General features: G+C 35.2%; 2 protein-coding genes across 6 annotated transcripts in view; both read right to left on the reverse strand.

Moving 5' to 3' along the window:
• Nucleotides 1-18,716, reverse strand: part of LOC130657083 (splicing factor YJU2-like) — a 34,904-nt gene extending 16,188 nt beyond the window's left edge. For 3 of the 5 annotated variants that reach the window (XM_057460053.1, XM_057460052.1, XM_057460054.1), the window contains exons 1-5: nt 14,645-15,191; nt 14,442-14,542; nt 9,775-9,829; nt 9,567-9,656; nt 3,704-3,838 (exon numbers count right to left, since the gene is read on the reverse strand). In XM_057460053.1, coding sequence (XP_057316036.1) covers nt 3,704-3,838; nt 9,567-9,656; nt 9,775-9,829; nt 14,442-14,542; nt 14,645-14,668 — 405 coding nt within the window. In that variant the 5' untranslated portion in view covers nt 14,669-15,191. Of the gene's footprint in view, nt 1-3,703; nt 3,839-9,566; nt 9,657-9,774; nt 9,830-14,441; nt 14,543-14,644; nt 15,192-18,568; nt 18,653-18,698 lie in introns of those variants that run through there. The other 2 variants (XM_057460051.1, XM_057460050.1) reach the window with 2 other exon arrangements.
• LOC130657088 (adenylate kinase isoenzyme 6-like) lies at nt 15,327-16,343 on the reverse strand. The gene has a single exon (XM_057460059.1). The coding sequence runs from the start codon at nt 15,878-15,880 to the stop codon at nt 15,359-15,361; it is 522 nt and encodes a 173-aa protein (XP_057316042.1). The 5' UTR covers nt 15,881-16,343; the 3' UTR covers nt 15,327-15,358.
• Nucleotides 18,717-20,546: the final 1,830 nt, after the last annotated feature.

Here is a 20,546-nt window from a genome sequence, read left to right on the forward strand (position 1 = left end):
TATCAAGCGTCTATGTATAGCGACTCTCTCAATCTTAACTTCCTTTTCTACATGTCCGAAAAAGTATGCATGACTATACTGTCATTTTTATAAATTTATTGTTTATTTTTCTGGTCATCACAAGCAAATAGGCAAAAATATGCTTCGTTTCAGATCACAAAAATCTTTATCCATCAGCTACATTTTAACAAAATTTATGCAAACAGATGTTTTTTACCGCACATGGGATTTGTTTTTAAAATTGCTTAAATAACACTTGCGGCATAAAGAAAATCCATTAAATTCGGACCTGCTATGGTTTCCAATTGCTTTGTCAAATGAAGAAATTATCTACAATTAAATCAACGATAAAATGCCTGTAAGTGTAAATTTGCACACTTTTCATCCCTGCTCCATCAGCGCATTAGTTAAGAGTCGCATGGCTGGATTTCTTGTGTAAGACCTGGTTACCAATGCAAAGGGGCCAGGCCAAAGAGATTTAGGTCTACATAGTCAAGTCAGGAGTCAGTGAATTAGCTAGGATGGTCAGGTTGGCTATGAATAGGTTTGCTCTTGAATTAAAAGGACCAGGACTATTCAATAATTCTAAGACAAAAAGTTTTCGACCAAGACGAAAATCTATCGGACGTTTTGTCCGACAAAATGTGGTGGAAATTTTGTTTGACGAGTCTCCAAAAATTATTTCGAGGGCTGCCATCACACGCTACAAAATGGATTTTATAGGTTGATTTTAAAAACTCTATTTTTCAGGCGTGCGATAAATCACATGCCTGAAACAATTTAAGAGTGTGCAAGTTGTGCACCTGCGATCACACGTCTCCTGAAAGAGACCGATATTTAAAGGGTTGTTAAGACTAACGAAGCTTCAAAAAATAATATTTTTAAAATTGCCGACGGGTTTTGGGCTAATTTTGAGGGCTGGCTGCCTGCCTATAGCAACCACCTCTCTAACACGACCAACTGCCACAAAATTTGACACTCTGATTGCATCATAGCTTGTATATAACAACCACTAAAATAAGATTGCTCACGGCTGAACTATGCTGTTTTTGTTTTCGCGGTAATCAATGTTATTGTTGGGAACTCCATATATTCAGCAAAATGTTCAATAAAGCTAACTCACTTGCTACTTACCTGCTTATTTGTTTCATTTAAGCCGTTCTGGTCGCATGAGTTTTATGAAAACTTTTATCTATGTTTAGCTAATATGCCATCACAAGTTGACCAAAATAATAATAAAGTCAAAATAGTTTTTTTCAGAACTTTTCAAACTTAGGTCAGAAAGTACTTCAATTTTTTCTTAATAACTTCTTGAATGATTGAGGCATTATGCGAAACCAGAAACATTGTTTTTTTAAACCAATCCTTTAGTTTCATTAAGGATACTGTAATTTTTTCAAAAATATGTGGAGTTTGACATTCTCTACCAACTTCTAAATTTTTTTTTCAAAAATGTTGATTGGAAGTAGGATAAAAAAGGATTTACTTCTTTTGGTCGGCAAACTTCGAACAGTTCCTTTTGAAGAGCGAGCAAAGAAATATGTATGAATCTCACTTTAAACATTCTATAAGTTCTAACGATCACGGTGTGCATACTATTATCTAATCAAGCTAAATTATTCAGCATAGTTTTTAAACTTTCTTCGCGATTGGTAGATTTAATATCGCAATGTCGTATTAATTTTAATTTTAATTTAACTGTTTAATTTTAATTTGTTTTGTAAGTTCGTTTGTTTTTTTATACCAACTGATATTTAGCACAACAAAGTTTACTTTTAACAGGGCATAAACATTTAATGAGTTGTCGGTAGTTCGCATAAAACCTTCTGCACATCTTTGAATAGGCTATTGTTGTACAGGTCAGGTTGCGAAAAACTAGATGTTGGTTTTTGTAAAAACTCCCCTCCATGATGGAGAAACTCAACAAAACTTTGCACAACCTGCTTATCGATACCTGCTGGAAATGATTTTGTCACATTTTATGTATGTTTCGATTATTTAAAGAAAAAGACAGGGTAAAACACAAAAGAGTGAGCAAAAATTCATTTTTTTCATAAAGTTTTCAATAAAAAACGAACCACACGCTTTTTCAAAAAAATGTGACAAAATATTGTTGCTATGGTAATGCTAAACCGATTAATAAATATGACACAGAAAAAATATAAAACGGAGGGGAGTTTCAGACGTTTTAGTGAAACAAAAAAGATGTGGATTTATGGCCACCTGGAAAAAAAATTAAATTTCATATTTATATTATCCTATAGACAATTTAATTTGCTTTTATATTCAAAAGTAATTTTTAAGAAAAAAACACAATTTTTAAGAAATAATGAATATACTGCATATGCGTCTTACAATATCCTTAAATTTTAAACCAATTAGGTTTTTTTAAAGCTGTCTGAACTTCATATAATTTGTTAAAAATAATAAGTTTTGAGACATTATTTCTGAGAAAATGAAAATGAGTAAATAAAAAAAATGAAAAAAAACACACTGACTTTAAGGGAAAAAGTCGATTTCATAAACTTCTAAGACTGTTCTGGTTAGGGAGCCTGTGAATTAGCCAAGAAGTTTGAAGTTGGACGCAAATACAAACCATATTAAAAATAAGATGAAATACTCAAAGTCAGATGGCTAGCTTGAAAGTTTCAGGCCATGAAACCATATAGCATTTAAGATGTTATCAGGGAAAAGCGAAGATGTATGTCAAGAGACCAGTAAATATTGTAATGACAGACTTAACTGCAGCATTAATTAGGACTTATCCTGCAAGAGATATTTTTAACATGGACGAAACAGAGTTAACATGCAAGATACTGGGGAATATTAATTAAACAAGGTCAGATTTCATCGAATTTACTTACAGCAACGTTAAAGACCCACCATAGGATAGCTCAGACATGCATCTACTTGGCATGATAATGGCATTGCCAAACAGCTACGTTAAAAAGTTAACTGAATTTTTTAATAGTTAATAAGTATGCAGTATTGTTATAGTTATGCTATGTTTTATTGCTAGAATTTTCTTTAACCATGAGATCAATTTGTATGCGGTAGGAATTTGCAATAGAAAAGAAAAATAAGATTGGTTGAAAACACAAAGCACTCATGTGTTTCTTATCACTAGAATTGGCCTCACACATGTTTCTACTACAAGTTATAAAAAGATTGTAATTGCCTGATGGCATTATAGAATATAAATTAGGTAGAGATAACACATTATCTAAGGGTGCTAGTGATCTTAATACAAAGACAAAGACCAACCAATGCAACAATAAAATTCATTCTTCAAAACTAGAGTGACCCGCCCATGTTTCTACTACAAATTTTTACATGTAAATGTCTGATGGCGACACAGAACACAATATTGGTAGAGAATACACACATTCTCTAACAGAGGATACCAGTGAAAAAAAAAACAAGTCCAAATCACTTCGATTTCGACCCAAAAATGTTTGCTTTTATTGCTAACCTTTCAACAACGGTAAAAAAACTGAAAAAACCTGTCCCAGACTAGTACAGGCAGGTTCTCTCTATAATGGCCACCTGTCTTAAACAGAAAGTATTTTTGGTTCCCCTTAAGTGGCTGTTTTAGACAGGTTTGACCGTACTATTTCTTTCATGAGAGTCAAAAAAAAAAAAAAAAATTGTAGTAAATTTGCCAATGACTTCACTATTCCTTTTTGGGAAGGGTGAAAAATACCTTCATGGGGTTGTTTGCTTCTTCCTCTTCTCTTTCTTTTTTCTCGTGGTCTAATTGCTCACCAAGTCTACGGACAGCTTCAAAATTTCTAGTAGCTCCATGTTCCATTGTATAATCAGTGTTTTCAGGATCAGTCTAACAAAAAGTAAATAAATAATATTACTTAATTTTAATTTTCTTCAGTACAAAACACATTGAAAAAGAAGAAGCAATTTAATGTCATGTTTTTTAAGTTTATTCTTTTTGTTGCATTCAAAGAAATCCACTACAGCTTAACTTCTGAACGCCTGGCAGTTTTTTATAAAACTCTCTACGTTACAATGCTCCATTTATTTATTTATTTATTTTTATTTAAAACATATTTATACAGGGTGGCTACCGTCAATTTAAAAAATAAACTGCTATCAATGGAGGCCCTGTGTATTGTTAACATCCTACTGTCTGACTCTAACAATGCAGTTCATTTATGTTTATTATATGTTTGTATATTTATAGGTATTAATATATAGTGGTGGGTTTATCTATCTCTATTAACATTTACGAGTTTTCATGGTAGCAGAGGGTAGTTAAACAATGGCTAGTGGATTTTTAAACCCACCACGGTGGGATGAAGAAAACAAAGAGTTTTCATTATGGCTCCGAGAAGCCAAGGCATGGAAAGTTGCCACTTCTGGTGTAACTGGACTGAAAGATGTTCATGGTTTGCAATTAGCATTGCATCTTCCGGATGGAAGCGAAATACGTCGTCAACTATTTGATACCCTTGATACGGAGAACATGACAGGTGATGACGGGTGGAAAAAGGTGATAGAATTGATAGAAACGTACTATAGTAAGGACGATAACACGTCAGCCTTTGACACGTGGAAAGACTTCCGTATATTATGTAGAAAAGAAGATCAAAGTATTGAACAATATATCATGTATTATGAGAAATATAAAGTCCGAATGGAGCGCTTCGACATGAAACTTGGTGAACGTATTCATGGACTTAATTTACTGTGTGGTGCCAATCTTAATGATTCTGACCTTCGTCTAGCAATGAGAGAAGTTGATGGGGATCAACCAAATGAAATGTATAAACAAGCTAAAAAGGCGCTTAAGAAATATTTTGGCAGTGCTGCTGTCACAAGTACTCAATCATCCAACACCGCTGTAGCCTCAGTTCAACCTGCTGTCAAACAAGAGCCTTTTTTTGCCACACTAGATGAATACGAAACATACGTTGCATGGAGACAATACCGATCGAAAAATGGTAATTCATCAAATAAAAGTTATCGTGGACAAGGTCGTGGAAAATTGCAACATCGCAATCCCCTAAATGCTGACGGTAAACCTTTAACATGCCGTGTTTGCCGTTCAATTGCACATTTTGCTCGAGATTGCCCACATCGTTCTGAGAAACAACAAGGTTCGGAAGACAACCAACAGCATGATAGTTCTACAAACCGCTCCTGGGTTGCTTCTGTTAACTCTGATGTTATTGAATGCCAAGCATCTGATGCGTCTATGGCAGGTGGTGTTGCATATAACTATATGATTCTCGATACAGGTTGCCCACAGAATGTTGCCGGAGTAGTATGGACACAGTGTTTTCTTGATTCCATGAGTACTGATATGTACCAAAATGTCAAAAAGCTTCATGGTAATAACAAATTTAAATTTGGTGGTGGACGTGTCATGAAATCTATGTATACCATTATAGCTCCTGTTTTGGTTGCTGGGGAAATCACTTCCTTAAAATTCGATGTTGTTGACACCGATCTTCCTCTTCTGCTTGGAAAGGAAACTATGAAAGCATGGAATCTGCTCATTTGTACAGGAAATGACACTGCTGAAGTTACAATAAATCGTGTGAAGAAAAATGTTGAGCTCTTCACATCCCCTACTGGACACTGGTGTATAAATGTGCAGCCAGGTTTTCCTGTTGAAGTACTGGATGTTATGTTTTCTGTTAGTGAATTGTCCAAACATGACAAAGAACTTGCTGCTAAACGCTTGCATCGCCAATTTTGTCATCCTCCCTTTGAGTTCTTAAAGAAAGTCCTCAGTGTCCTGGATAAGCCTGACAAGGAATTTTTGGACATTCTGCATAAATATTCTCAGAATTGTCTAGTGTGTAAGCGATACAAACCGACCATTCCAAGGCCAGCTGTCGGAAACTTAATGGATCCAGATAAAATGAAATTTAATGAAATAGTTAGTATTGATTTGAAAGAAAGGAAGGGTAAATGGATAATTTACCTCATCGATATGGTTACTCGATACACACGTGCTGATTTCATACCATCTAAAGAAAAACGCATCGTTGTTGCAAAGATTATAGAACTTTGGTTGCCTATATTTGGAGCAGCTAAAAGTTTTCACATGGACAATGGAGGGGAATTCGCTAATGATGAAATGCGGGAACTTGGCAATCAATTTGGGATAAACATCAAGCACACCGCTGCTTATAGTCCTTGGGCAAATGGTCTGAATGAACGGAATCATGCAACTATAGATATTATGATGGAAAAAATGCTAGAAGATCACCCGAAGTTATCAGAATCACTGGCATTGCAGTATGCTATATCTGTACGAAATTGCTGTATGTTTGTAAATGGATTTACACCAGCACAGTTAGCAATAGGTCAAAATCCTAGACTGCCATCAGCTTTCCATGATGAACTCCCGGCCTTGGAAGGCATTACCACCAGCTCTGTAATAGCCCAGCATCTTAATGCCATTGCTGCAGCCAGAAAAGCTTTCGTGCAAGCAGAAATAAGCTCAAAGCTTCGCAAGGCATTAAAACATCCTGTTCGCGAGTATGCAGATATTTTCTATCAGCCTGGTAACCAAGTCTTCTATAAACTACCAGACGATCGGCGTTGGCAAGGGCCTGCTACTGTCATTGGTGCAGATGGTAAAGTTGTAATGATTCGTCATGGCAGTGTTCTTCGTCGTGTTCATCCATGTCGTCTGCAACTTGTTAATGAAATTAGTCACTCCTCGTCACAACCAGATTCCTCACCACAAGCAGCAGGAAATAGTCAGTCAGATATTACTCAAAATCTGGAATCAGGGTATGAACAGCACCACATTGCAGAAGAAGAAACTGAACAGGAAGTACAACATTTTACTGAACATGTTGCAACTCACCAACCAGAAAGCTCAATTCAGCAACCAGAATCTGGTCCTGTTGCCAGATCCAAGATGTCCCTCCCAAAAAGACAACAGACAGTGCAATACAAATATCCTGATGGAGAATGGAAAGAAGTAAAAATTCTAGGCCCTGCTGGAAAAAAGGGTGGGATCCACAAAGATTGGGTAAACGTTCGAGATCACTCTGACCATGAGTATTCTATGGATTGGAGTGATGTATCAGAATGGAAGTTAGTCGAAATTGAGTCAGACCCAACAGGAGGTGATCCCTCTACTCCTTCTAATTGTGAAGAAGAGATGTGTGTTGCCGTATGCTTCAACGCACCAGATGAGTTCAAGAATGCCAAGAGTGCAGAACTTGAAAAATGGAAACAGTATGAAGTTTACCAAGAGGTTCCAGATGTAGGTCAACCCAGACTAACTGGTAGGTGGGTATGTACCCGAAAAATTGTTGACGGAAAACTTGTACCGAAAGCAAGATATGTCATCCGAGGCTTTCAGGAAAATATTAACATACCTGCTGACTCACCAACTGGCAGTAAAGAATGTATGAGACTAGTGCTTTCTATAATTGCCAGCAAACAATGGACACTAAATTCTATTGACATAAAAGCAGCTTTTCTCCAAGGCAAACCAATACAACGGGATGTCTTTATTGTTCCACCATGTGACGTACCCCTTCCAAACACACTCTGGAAGTTAGAAAAATGTGTGTACGGTCTAAATGATGCTGCTCGTATGTGGTATTTTGCAGTATGGGAAGCATTACAAAATTTAGGATGTCATAGATCAACTATTGATTATGGTGTTTTTTATTGGAAAGATAAAAATGATCAATTGTCTGGTGTGTTACAAGCACATGTTGATGATTTCCTTTGGTCCGGTACTGATGTTTTCAAAGCTGATGTCATAGATAAGCTTTACCAAATATTTCAAGTTGGTCATTCAGCATCATCACATTTTAAATATGTTGGTATTAATATCAGCCAGAGTGAATCTGGACAGCTATCACTTGACCAATTGGATTATATTGAAAAAATCGATCAAATTCCAATCACCCGAGAACGTCAACTTCAGAAAGATTCCATTTGTACCAAGACTGAATCTTCTCAATATTGCAGATTGGTTGGTCAGTTAAACTGGACTGCTACACATACTCGCCCGGATATTGCCTTCGATATTTCTGTATTGAGCTCGACTATGAAAGCTCCTACTGTGTCTAATATCTTGAAAGCAAATAAAGTGCTTCAAAGAATCAAAGGTAATCCATTAAAGATTCATTTCCCTAGCCTTGAATCATTGGAAAATTGCTCCATCATATGCTACAGTGATGCATCGTTGGCAAATTTGTCATCAGGTCAAAGTTCAGGAGGATATGTGGTGTTCCTCTCTGATAATAAAGGGAAGGTGTGCCCATTAGTTTGGAGTAGCAAAACTATTCGACGTGTTGTTAGAAGTACACTTGCTGCTGAAACAAGTGCCATGGTGGATGCTCTTGATGCTGCATACTTTATGTCACAAGTTCTTACTGAAATGATTTCCATACCAAACACGCAATGTAAGCACATTCAGATTCATGCATTAACTGATAATGAATCTCTTTACCGAAATACTTACTCAACAACAATGGCTGCAGAGCGCCGACTCAGGGTTGATATTTCTGTTATAAAAGAAATGATTTTGAGAGAAGAACTATCCAGCGTGAAATGGATTCCTACATCCATGCAACTTGCAGATCCATTGACAAAAGTTGGTGCAGACCCAACAAAGCTGACAGCTGTTTTGGAAACTGGAAACGTCGGATAGAGACACTATTTACACACTTCTGTTATGAACCTTTGGTTATGTTTTGATTTTGTTTCGGGGCATTTGCAGTGTCGCTATGCATTTGCAGCCGTATGTTTATATTATTGGTTGCGAGAAAAGAGAGAATGGGAATGTTAACATCCTACTGTCTGACTCTAACAATGCAGTTCATTTATGTTTATTATATGTTTGTATATTTATAGGTATTAATATATAGTGGTGGGTTTATCTATCTCTATTAACATTTACGAGTTTTCATGTATAAGATAAATAATGATAAAAAATATATATTTATAAGTACATAAAAAGATATGTTAGTGATTAGTATATACATTAAAATCAGGTAGAAATGAAAGAATGCAAACAACGCTGTAGCACTAAATGACCATCAGCAAATTATTTTGGTTTGCTCAAACTTTAATTTGACAACAAGATTGGGTGCGTCACCATTGTAAATATTCCATAGTTGCAGATACTTGACAGCAAGACAGATTATGCAGACTATATATCTTGTTTTATTTAGCCACCACAAAATTTTTCAGGCTTCCAACTCATTGCAACTATTTTTTAAGGATATTAGGAAAATTTTAGCCGTTTATTTTTGCAATTAGCAGGAAAAACCCATGTGAAAGTGCAACTTAGAATCATGAGTATCAAGGATGTCAAAGGAAATAAACAAGGAATACAAAATGGATTGACATTTCATTTCCGCATTAGCTGATGCAGAATATCAATATTTGGGACTTAACTTCCACAAAAAAAATCTGTTATAAAATTGAGTTTAACAAATGGATGTTCCTTAAAATTTAGGAGATTTTTAGGAGTTTGCACATAATGTTAGTTAAATTGTAGGATTTTTTTAAGGATTCTTTTTTAGGATATTTAGGAGGCTAAGAACCCTGCAATTGAAGCTCACCTTAAATGTGATTTCTGATATACATTTCGTACAACGAATATAGAATCGATATATTCTCAGACCAAGATAATTCTCGTTTTCGACTGTTTCCTGCAAAAGCAATTATACACAATTAAATATTTTACTACTATAAATAAGTTTTAATACTACAAACAGTTTCATAACTATTAAGCACAATTACAATCAGATAATGAAGATGAAGCTTTACCATTCGTGAGTTAAACTTTCTTCCTTTGTAAATATATTCCCCACAAGTTGTGCATCTAGGGTAACAAGAAGACAATTTAAAAAATCCTATAGGAATTTTATACTATTTTTATACGAATTATATTCTTACTTATACAAATTTTCATACAAATTATCAAGATTTGCCAATACGAATTGTGATACAATTTTTTAAGCGAATGGCCATACAAATTTAATTTTTAATGTAACTTTTTCATAGAAATCTAACTTTTCGCTATACAGCAAGCCTCGAAATAAAAATTAACAATTTCTAAACGCTGTTCTTATTACTTTAAATGATTAGAACTTACAAACAACTATTTCTAAACGCTATTTGTGTGAATTTTGAAGGATTGGTACTTATAAACAAAATTATTTAAACTTATAATGTGAAACTAAATAATTATCTTTCGCCGCTTTTTATTCCTAAACTTTTGAATGCGATCTAACAAAGCTTTCTATCGGCGTTCTTCGTTCTTAAATTTTTAAAACGCGATCAAAAAACGCATTTTTATTGCCGCTTATCGTTCTTAAATAAATCAAGAATCTTTTGTTTATTATGCACAAGCTAATGACTTAGAAGACTTGCAAGATAATTAATAAGAACAAAAGATAAACAACTACCGCCTCCGAGAAAAAGGTGCAAAACTTGAGCATACACGTACTCTTACATCTGGACTGTGCTGTATTTATATAGGATTTTTTTTCTTACCGATGCGAATTTGATAAAGTCTTGAATGAATTTTTTTTTAAAAAAAAAACAAATGCATCTAATTAAAAACTCACAAATTTTTGTTTTAATTAAAAACTCGTACGAATTTAACTCATAGAAATTTAATTTAAAACTAATACGAATTTGACCCATACAAATTTTTTTAACCTCTCATATGAATTTAATTTAAAACGCATACAAATTTTATACAATTTTAGAAAACTTTCATACGAATTTAGTTACTGTATGGCAAAAAAAAATTTGTATAGCACATACAAATTTTTGTAAAACGAATTGCTATGAATTTTGAAGATGTTAATTATTTTTTTTTTGTACAGCAACAAGCCATTGAGTGGTGATGTCGTTATACAGTATTCGAATAAGATGGATACAATTTGAACGAAATCCAAGACATGTCAATATGGATACAGGAAAGTTGATGTCAACCCTGTCGAATGATTTTGATTGATCGATTGTCAATATACTGACTGGGAGTTTATTGTTGCTTGTGTATTGTATTATGTCACGTCTTAATGTTAAATTTAGAAAAATTGTCCTGCCTGGAAGGTCGTTTGTGTTTTGTTATAATATGTGGAAGCACCCTGGCCATTCTGTTGCACACTGCCTTCGAAAGGATATTGTAATTAACGTTTATTAGGGTTATAGGACGCCAGTTATGTAGGTCCTTTTTGTCATCTTTCTTGTAAAGGAGGCAGAGAATCCCTTCCGTTTGTGTGGGTGATAGTAAGTTTGTATTGATAATTTCAAGGAAGACTTTGTGGAGGTTGTTTTTTAAGAGTTTCCAAGGGATTGGTAGAATTTGACAGTAAAGCCGTTGCTTCCAGGTCATTTGTTCTTGTCTGGGTTTATTTAGGTAGTGTTTAGGTAGTGTTTTTTTCAGGTGACTGTTTACCTTTTTTTATGTATCAAATAGTCAGGGTTTCTAGATAACTTTTTCACTGTTCCCACCAGTCTTTGACTGACTCAAAGTTGAGTTTTTGTTGTTGCAAACTTCCCCACCAGAGCGGTTCAGTTTTGTCATTACCAGATTGTAGTGGTCAGTCATTACTGTCGGATTGTGTGTGATGTGCGCGACGTACAGTCTATGTTGTTTCGTAATGTACATCGTTTTTGTAGCGTGACAAGAATGTATATTCTTTTTCGCGTGGGTTGGGAAAACACCAGTTATCCTCAACCTGTGGTTTGGCCAATAGGCGTTGTAATGCAGGTCTAGAGCAGCAGTTGCATGTTTTTTTATTGTGTTTACGGTCTTCAGGGCGTGTTGTCATATTAAAATCACTTCCCAGACAAGCACTTTCGTTTTTATTTGGTGTCGGGAGGGTTGAGAGACTCAGTCAAGGAAAGAGTCTGCGCTCCTCCTTTTTGACAGGCGTACCACTAAAAGGTGTGTAAAGATTGATTAGAAATCGGCCACCACTGTCTGCAGCAATGTCAACTTTGAAATCCTTAGAAAAAGTGTAGCTACTCGGCCTGAGTTGTTGGATAAAAGCTCTACCGGATGCGGGCGGGTCGCTGTCCTCGTCACGCCACTTGCTTTTTCAGCGCTTTGTCGATGATGGGCGATAATTCCTTTAATGGTGGTTGGCTGGACTTTGGTAGCTCTTTGTCGTTTTTCTTTTCAGGGGGGGGGGGGGGGGGGGGGGTGAATCATGAGTAGCGTCTGGTGTCTTGGGTGCTAGTGCATCCTCCGCCAATGTGTCCCGTGGAGACTGTCAATGGTACCATATCCTCATCGATAACCAGGTTGTTCTTACTCTCCTTATCAGAGAGTTGGTAAATCTCTTTCTCTTGGGTCGTCATTGGACAGCCCTCCTGTTCTGAGTGATGTTTTAAACAATTAGTGCAACTCACCCTCTTGTCCTTGAAAAAGAGGGTGAGTTGTTATAGTGCCAGTCATCGAGAACCATTGTGTAAGGTAGGTCTTCCCCATGAATTCTTTGGACAAAGCGAAACCAATCGCTTATCATCTTTGATATCCTGACTGAATAAGTAGGTGCCATAGGTGATAGTCTGCACCTGCCTATACTCGTACAGAAATTGTGAGATTTTAGCATTGGTGACAGTGACGTCAACTTTCACAGTTATCAGGAGCTGTCCCTGATTCTTGGTATGGCATACACTGTTCTGGCTGTGGTACCAAAGTTAAATGTCTGGAGTACTTGCTGGAGCGTTCCTCCACCTTATTGACAATGGATTGGCTTGTTCTAAATAACCTCCTGGTGGCAGGTTGATGGTGCATGTGCATTTGTTTATTAGTTGCTTCGGGCTTTCTGCCGTATTCTTGGCAACCCCCACAAAGGACATTGCTTTTTTGCTTTTTTATGTAAATATACCAGATTTGCCAAGAACAAATGCCTGGAACCAACTAAAAGTCGATAATCACAAAATCTCTTCTAATAATAACCATAAATCTCTTCTACTAATTTCAAGGCGGGTAAAAGATACTACACTTGATCTTAGCCATTAGGTCGAGAAACAATAAAGAACAAGTGTTGCGATGGCAGGCATCATCCACACACCGTAACTGCTTGTGGAGCATGACACTTTCCTGCAAAGCTTAAAACTGTCACTGCATACAGATGGAGGACAACATAGTAAAAATCATGGCTGTTTGATTTAGCCGTAGGAGAGCGATTGTGGCAAGTGATAGTGCTTACATGAATATAAACAACGTCGACAATACGAAGCACGCAATATTACTTCCATTTCGTCGGCGTACATTTTATTTAGCAACGCGTTAACCCACCATGTGCGCGCAAGTTATGCAACAGACAATGCAGTCAAAATGCGACAGTGCCTACCTGCCAGGAGTCGAACCTGGAATCCCCTGATCCATAGTCAGATACCTTATCATTGGGCCAGGCTTATGGCTTCACCAAATAGATATTTCCGCTTGCACATTTGTTTTACTTACGACAGAATTTTTCTTGTTTGTAGCAAAAAAATATATGCATTCTTTCTAATAGCCAATGTAAGCCGACCTACGTAACGCAAACTAAAGAACGCCTTATGAAAATCCTAATACAAGCGCAGAAGAAGCCTAAATTAACAAAGTAGATGTAAAGCCGAAGATTTCCAACTGGAATTAATAGATCTCAAAATACAGAACATACTAAAAAAAATTGTGGTGCAAATATCAATGTAGCTTTCGGCTATTTTTCTGCACCTCGGTATGTACCACCATAATGGCATCCATATGGATGTTACAACGAGGAAAGCTCCCTGCTGTGCTCCCATGTTGTAGTTTTTTCAATAAAGAAAAAACTAGCCCTGCAGCACTTTGCACACTCAAAATTGTAGTGTACAGACATCCAATTTTTAATTCTTTAGTTAGTGGACTATAATAAAGGAGGGTGTTATAATAAGCATAACCTGTCAAACTTTCTACATGTAGTTTTCCGATATAGTGGTCTAATTGATAATAGTCTTTATCATATTACATTTCAATTAGCATAAGAAAAATAATGTAATAGTCATTACAAAGGAGGGTGTTAAGACTAGCATAATCCTTCTTTTTTAAACGTATTTTCTAGAGTAAACCATTTATGAGATTCAGCAGGTACAATTCAACTTGGTTCATTTAGGTTTAAGATTCTCCATGTGATGTGTTGGTGCATTTTGCTTGGTTAAATTTTGTAAAAAGTTTTTACTTAATTTACTTGCAACGCAGTACGAATTGAAAAAAACTTTTTGTTGGAAAATGTTGTACAATGGAACAAAAACAAATCAAAGTTCAAGAAATTTTCTAACAAAAAGATATTTGTTGTACTAAATATAACATCAAACAATATAATTATATCTTAAAAATGTTTATATTTATTAAAAATAGAATTTTTTTTTAAAAGATCGAAAGGAATTTAAACTGCTTTTTTAGTTCCACATTTCTAAGTTCAGGACTTCTTCAAATAAACTTATACCTCATGCTAAATGGTGCCATAATTCGAATAACAAACTGACGATTCCTTCCACGCTTTAGTTTTGGGAGTTTTGTTGGATCAAAATCAGGCGGATAATATTTCTAAATAAATAAATAATTACGCATTTTATATGTGTAATTGTACAACCTGAAGTCATAACAGCAGCAACATTTCACAGTACAAAACCTTGGTATGATACTTACATTAAGCACTTTACGTTCTGACATGTTTGAAGAGCTTTTTTACTTTCCTATAAAATATTTTGTGATAAATTAGTTACCGAAAAATTGTATAAATGTTTTTGTATTTGTATTAAAAAATTCCACTATTTTTACTTTACCTCCTGCAAAAGCTGTTTTTGACTTAAAAAAGAAATAAAAATGTTTTGCTAATTGGATCAGTAAAGTGCAGGTTCTGAAATTTTTAAAAACACATGATAAGGAAACATTATTTTCTTTTTTATGTTTCAAGAATTGAGAATTGTTTTTATGATGCAGAAAAACAATTAAAAAGCCAAACAGGCTACTTCATTTCTTGAAAAGCATCACAAATTACACAATATGTGATGCAATTCTTCCAATCTATACATCATTGGTGAAAAATTAATGTTAACATTGAACATCCACTGAGACAAAAAGATGATGTATTGTATAACATTTAAAGAATTACCAGCAATTTTGTTTTTACCTTAATCACACTATTAACTTTATTATTAAAGTGAGTGGAGTTATACATTAAAGTGAGTGGGGATTACCAGCAGTAATGAAATTATTTTTGGAGTATAAGCAGCCCTAATCCACAACATACACAAAATTAGGATTTTTAAAACACAAAATAGTTGCTGAAAGGCAACTGCTGAAAGAGGAACTAAAAAAAAAAAAAAGATTTATAGAAAAACTTTTATCAAAATATTTTTCTTATTTTTTCCATGTCTGTATCCATTGAACTATTTGTTCCAAATTTTGCTCCATGTCATCTGGTGTATTACTTTGAATTTCATGAACAATATTCACATCATAACTCTGTCTAGCTTCTTCTAAAAGAGTTTGAAATATCTCACATTCTACATTTTCCTTAATTTTGTCTACAGAATAGCCTCGAGTTTCCAGTCTTTCATATAAAAGAGTATTATTAGTTCGTAACACAAATACAATATCAAACCAACGCTCCGGAAAGAAGTCACAACCATGATAATCAACAATGTTTCCACCTTCACTCATTTTATTTTCAAGTTCATCAATAACTCCATCTTCATCTAACACATGACAATTATATTTATCATCCCATCCTTCAAATAATTGTTCCTTCTTTGCTAAGTCACCAACATTAATATAATTCAAACCAGTCTTTTGTGCCAATTCAGCTGCTAATGTTGACTTCCCAGTACCTGGGGTGCCAGTTAGTAATATGTTTGGTGAAGAATGCTTCGAGTCAGACATCTTTTGTTGTTTTCTACAGACATATCCAAAAGCATGCAAATTTATTTAACAGTTGTAAAATATTTGATGGCAAACAGAGACCACATAAATTTCATTATTTCAGCGTAAGGAACAAATGTGAAAATGTTTGTTACCTCCAATGGTGCTAAAAAAACTTTCATATTTAAGTTTTTTATGAATTTTTTTATTTGTTAAATTATTGCAGATTTTAGAGGTATAATTTTACTCCCAATTAGTAATAACTTTAACAGCTAATGTTTACAGAAAATATTAAATATATCTGGTTTTGATCAAAATTACTTTAAAATGTCCCAGATATGATGGTTCGCGAACACAGGTCCAAGGAAATGCTGTTTAAAATATGCAATGTTTTGACATGCAATAATTTGCATATTAAAACATTCATAAAATATAATATAATATTTATGAATCTCTAGGATTAAAGTCCATGTGACTATACCCCCAGTTTGCATCATGTCAGACAAAAAAACATGTCACTTAAATTTTAAAATAACTTAAAAAGAGTTTGTACATGTAAGATGAGTTAATCCTGAAAATTTCAGCTCTGTATTTTTTCTCTTTTGGAAAATACGCCTTTTCAAAGTTTACCAGTTTCTCGTAAAATCGCATTTCTGGGGTGCATATATAAAGAAGTTTTTTAAATAAAATTTTCAACAACTACATAATACACAGAGGACGTATAAAACAATATTTAACAAAACATATAACATATAACGGCAAACCCAAGAGTATTTAAATTATATACCGTTGGTAAGGGTAACGCCCACCGCGCGGAGCACGAATGCACTCCTCCCCTTGTTGACTATAAATAATATTTATCCTAAAACAATTTTAATGGAACAGACAATTCCTATACATTAAGCGTGGGACTGTTATCGCAAATATACATGGCCTCAGCTATTTTCCTCTTTTTAAAGTGGTGAACATTGTCTATTAAAATACTGAAGTTCTTTTGTCCAGCAAGTGGGTGATTCTCAGTGACTGAATGTTTTAGGATGTGAGATGTAAGGGTGTATTATGTAGTTGTTGAAAATTATATTTAAAAAACTTGTAAGATAATTGTAACAATTTACGTTGATAATGTCTTGTAGTATGTAACGAAATATTCAATAAAATAAATTATGATGTGACATTTTCTGTCATTAGTAATTTTAGACCTGGACAAGGAATGTGCATTTAAACTTCATCAATGCAGAGATATTATAAAGGTGAATTGATTAACACAATTTTTTTTGCCGAAGTGACACTTGCAGGAAAAGTTTTGCTTGGAAAAAGTCATGTCAATTGAGGTAAAAGGTAGGTTTGCATGAGGCCTGTTTAAGAACTGTTATGTTGTACAGTAGTGAGACATAGGCAGTGAAGCATGAAGATCTTGACTGTTTAGAAAGAAATGATGTAAAAATGGTTTGGTTCAGATCTACCACAGTCTAGATCAGATTGAAATAGGGTCATTAATATATCCTGTCCAACCCATGCTAGCATGGAAAACAAACGTTAAGCAGAGAATAATGATGATAATTTTTGGGTGAAAATTTAAGTTTCTTTTAAAAAAATCAACTCACCCTAAAATCCCTTGTAATTTTGCATTGTTTTCAGGGAGTGTCGGCACTCTTGTGTTGGAGAATCAGGTCAAACTCTTATAAAATTAAGAAACTTTCAATTACAAGCCCTGTTCTAATAATCATATTCAAAATTTCCTATTTTATATATTCTTCACTGGTAAAACTAAATATGCCACTAATTTCCCTTAAAACTAAGCCCTATGTTCAATGTAAAAGAAGACATGCACCAAGATTTGTGCAGGATCTATGCTGAAACGTAAGAACTTAGGGGACCGAGATTAAAAATTGCCACAGGCTTTCTGACATCTAGTGAAAAGTGTTCATCTTACATTAAACTTGCTTTGAAAGAGTATATATCTACTCTATGAATGAGTCAGCGCACAACCTTTTCCTGAGTTTTTTTTTGCCTTTTTGACATAGAGGCCAGCATTGGAGGCAAAAACCTATAGCACAAGTAGACATTTTATATTTATTTACAAAATTAAACTTAGTTGTAATAAATTAACGCTTCTTTTCTTCCAAAGTTTTGTTTTGCAACATGTTATAAGGAGCCTGTTTTTGCCATTCAGAGAGATGATGTCAAACTAGGTTTGATATGAAAAGAATTTACAAAATGGCAGCTTTGCAATGAGGAAGCATGTTGTAAATACAAGAAAAGGTGGCTTTATATTTGCTTTCTTATTTCAAAATTTACTTAAATGTGAAATTACTAATTCTCAACATTCTCCTGGTCAGCAAATGTCAGGTGATACTTTTAAACCAATTTTTAGCGTATAGCTATTATGATATGAGGGAAAACACTCCATTTATGTGGTCTACTTTTCATAAACAGGGGGTGAATTTTTCATAGAATCTTTGTTTTCAACCTCAATCTTGACAACAAATTGTGTAGTTCTAGGCGAATTTTTGCTAATTTAGCTTTAATTTAATCCACATACTTGTAGCTAGCTAGTTCTTGTTTAACCAAAGCTTCTTCCGACCTGAAGAATAGTATAAACCGGATAAAATGGTCATTTTTTAAGGTGGCAGGTAAGCTTTAACCTACACTTTACTTTAGCCAACACCTAACCTACTTTGACCTACTCACCTACGTTGACCTACTCACCTATTTTAACCTACTCACTTACTTAGTAGTAGGTTGAGTAGTAGTATATTGAATAGTAGGTTAAATGTTTTTTTTTTGTTTCAGGCGGTATTTTATAGTTTAGCCAGAAGCAAATCAACTGTTGTTGTACCTGAACTTCGGATTGGAAACGTTTTTCCGCATGGACAGAAGAAGATCTATTTGACGGAACAACGGAATAGTACTGGTTGGGGCCACGTGCGTTAACCCTCCCCCAATCTCGTTCCCAGCGCTCTTTTTCTCCTAATTGACAATCTTGCGGAACCTAGGAGATGCGAAACTAGAATGAAAGTCGCAGCAGGTCCGTCTCACCCTCTTCTTGGGTTTTTTGCTTTTTTGATATGAGAAAAGGCGGAGAAAAGGCAAAATACTCGGGGATCGAGAATGAGTCCGTATGGCTTAAAACATGTTGGCCTGACTTCTCTCGACAAGCAAACCCAAAACAACAGTGTAATTAAACCAGATGTATTGAAAGTTGTTAATTATGAACAATTATGTGCAGGACATGAGGTAGCTAAATCACCAGAGTCCATCCAATTAGTGTAACATATTCAAAGCAGGTGATTGTCAAAGATTTATACAAATCGATGCATAGATAGAGATGTGCGTATATTACATGGCTAGCCTCACAATTTTCAAGGGATATACCCTGTCTATTATTTCCAGGAGGGACCATGGCTTAGATGGAGAGTCCTAGAGTATTTAATGCTCATTTTGAGCTACTAGACAACTCCCGGCAACATCCAACGGCCCACACAGTGTGTCATCTCACCAATTTTCCTCACATGGCTTGGGTTAACCCGGGGCTTCGGTAACATTTACTCGCCCATGTTGAATCACCGTCAAGAGGAATCGAACCCCGGTCTCCCGCACAGCTATAACCACTAATTTACGGCGCCATCAAACGCATTTAATTCCATCAACTGCGCAATCTTTCTTCATACATAGCAAATTACGTTATCAACTGTTAATGTCGTCCATCAAAACGTTTCATATTACTATGGTGGTTTTGAGACATCTAATCAGAATGACAGCGCGAGGGAGATCCAATCGCGATGTCTATGTACGCTGTTAGACTCATGTCTCTTCTTTCGTCCCTATATATATATATTATACAAACAAAGACATAACTTTTTCTGGTTAAACATCCAGCAATTTAACTGCCATATTTTAACAACGCGCTAACGTATTTATAAAAGGTTTCTGTACAAAAAGGAGCACGCAGCGTTTTCTGATATAAGGGTTTCAGACCCATTGGCCAAATGCTACTTAAACCACAGTATCTTAGCAGTACACAAAAAGAATAAAAATGAGGAAAAAAAGATGCTACAACAAGTAAATAAACCAATTCGACCATGGCACGTTTACGCCTATTGTTTTTTTTGTACCTTGAAGGCTCAAGTCGCGAGTGCTGCAGATTTTTTTCCCAAATGTAGCTGATCTTTTGGTAGAGGAAGCAACCCAGGAGCATCAGCATCTGGTGAATGAGATCAATACCAAACTTTGATCTTGAACTTTGACCAAACTTGCTTTGTGTGTTTGAATCTGATATCTGATGCTACACCGAATTTTGATACAGACATCGTACTGGCCGTAATCGAAAGTCAAATAAGGAGCTCATGATGGAACTGTTAAAAAATCAATACATTCTCGACCCCCAAAGAGCTTTGTGGACGAAACTAAAATCTTTTAAGTTAAACCAGTTAGCTTGAAAGATGCATAATTACGCATGTGAAAGATGCATAAATATGCATGCGAAAGAAATTTCCTACTTCAAAATTTTATATTTTTACAACTAATAAATTTCTTAATTTCTTATGAAATGGTTTCTTATCTTATAAAAAACTGTACATTCCGATTTGAGCGTTTCTCTAGCTTTTCTTCGAATCTTCAGATTCCGTGAAGTAAATGCCTCTACAAATGACCCTCTAGCGTTGGGTCAAATATGGTCGTTACAACT

This window comes from Hydractinia symbiolongicarpus, chromosome 9 (genome assembly GCF_029227915.1).
Source record: "Hydractinia symbiolongicarpus strain clone_291-10 chromosome 9, HSymV2.1, whole genome shotgun sequence".
NCBI lineage: Eukaryota > Metazoa > Cnidaria > Hydrozoa > Anthoathecata > Hydractiniidae > Hydractinia > Hydractinia symbiolongicarpus.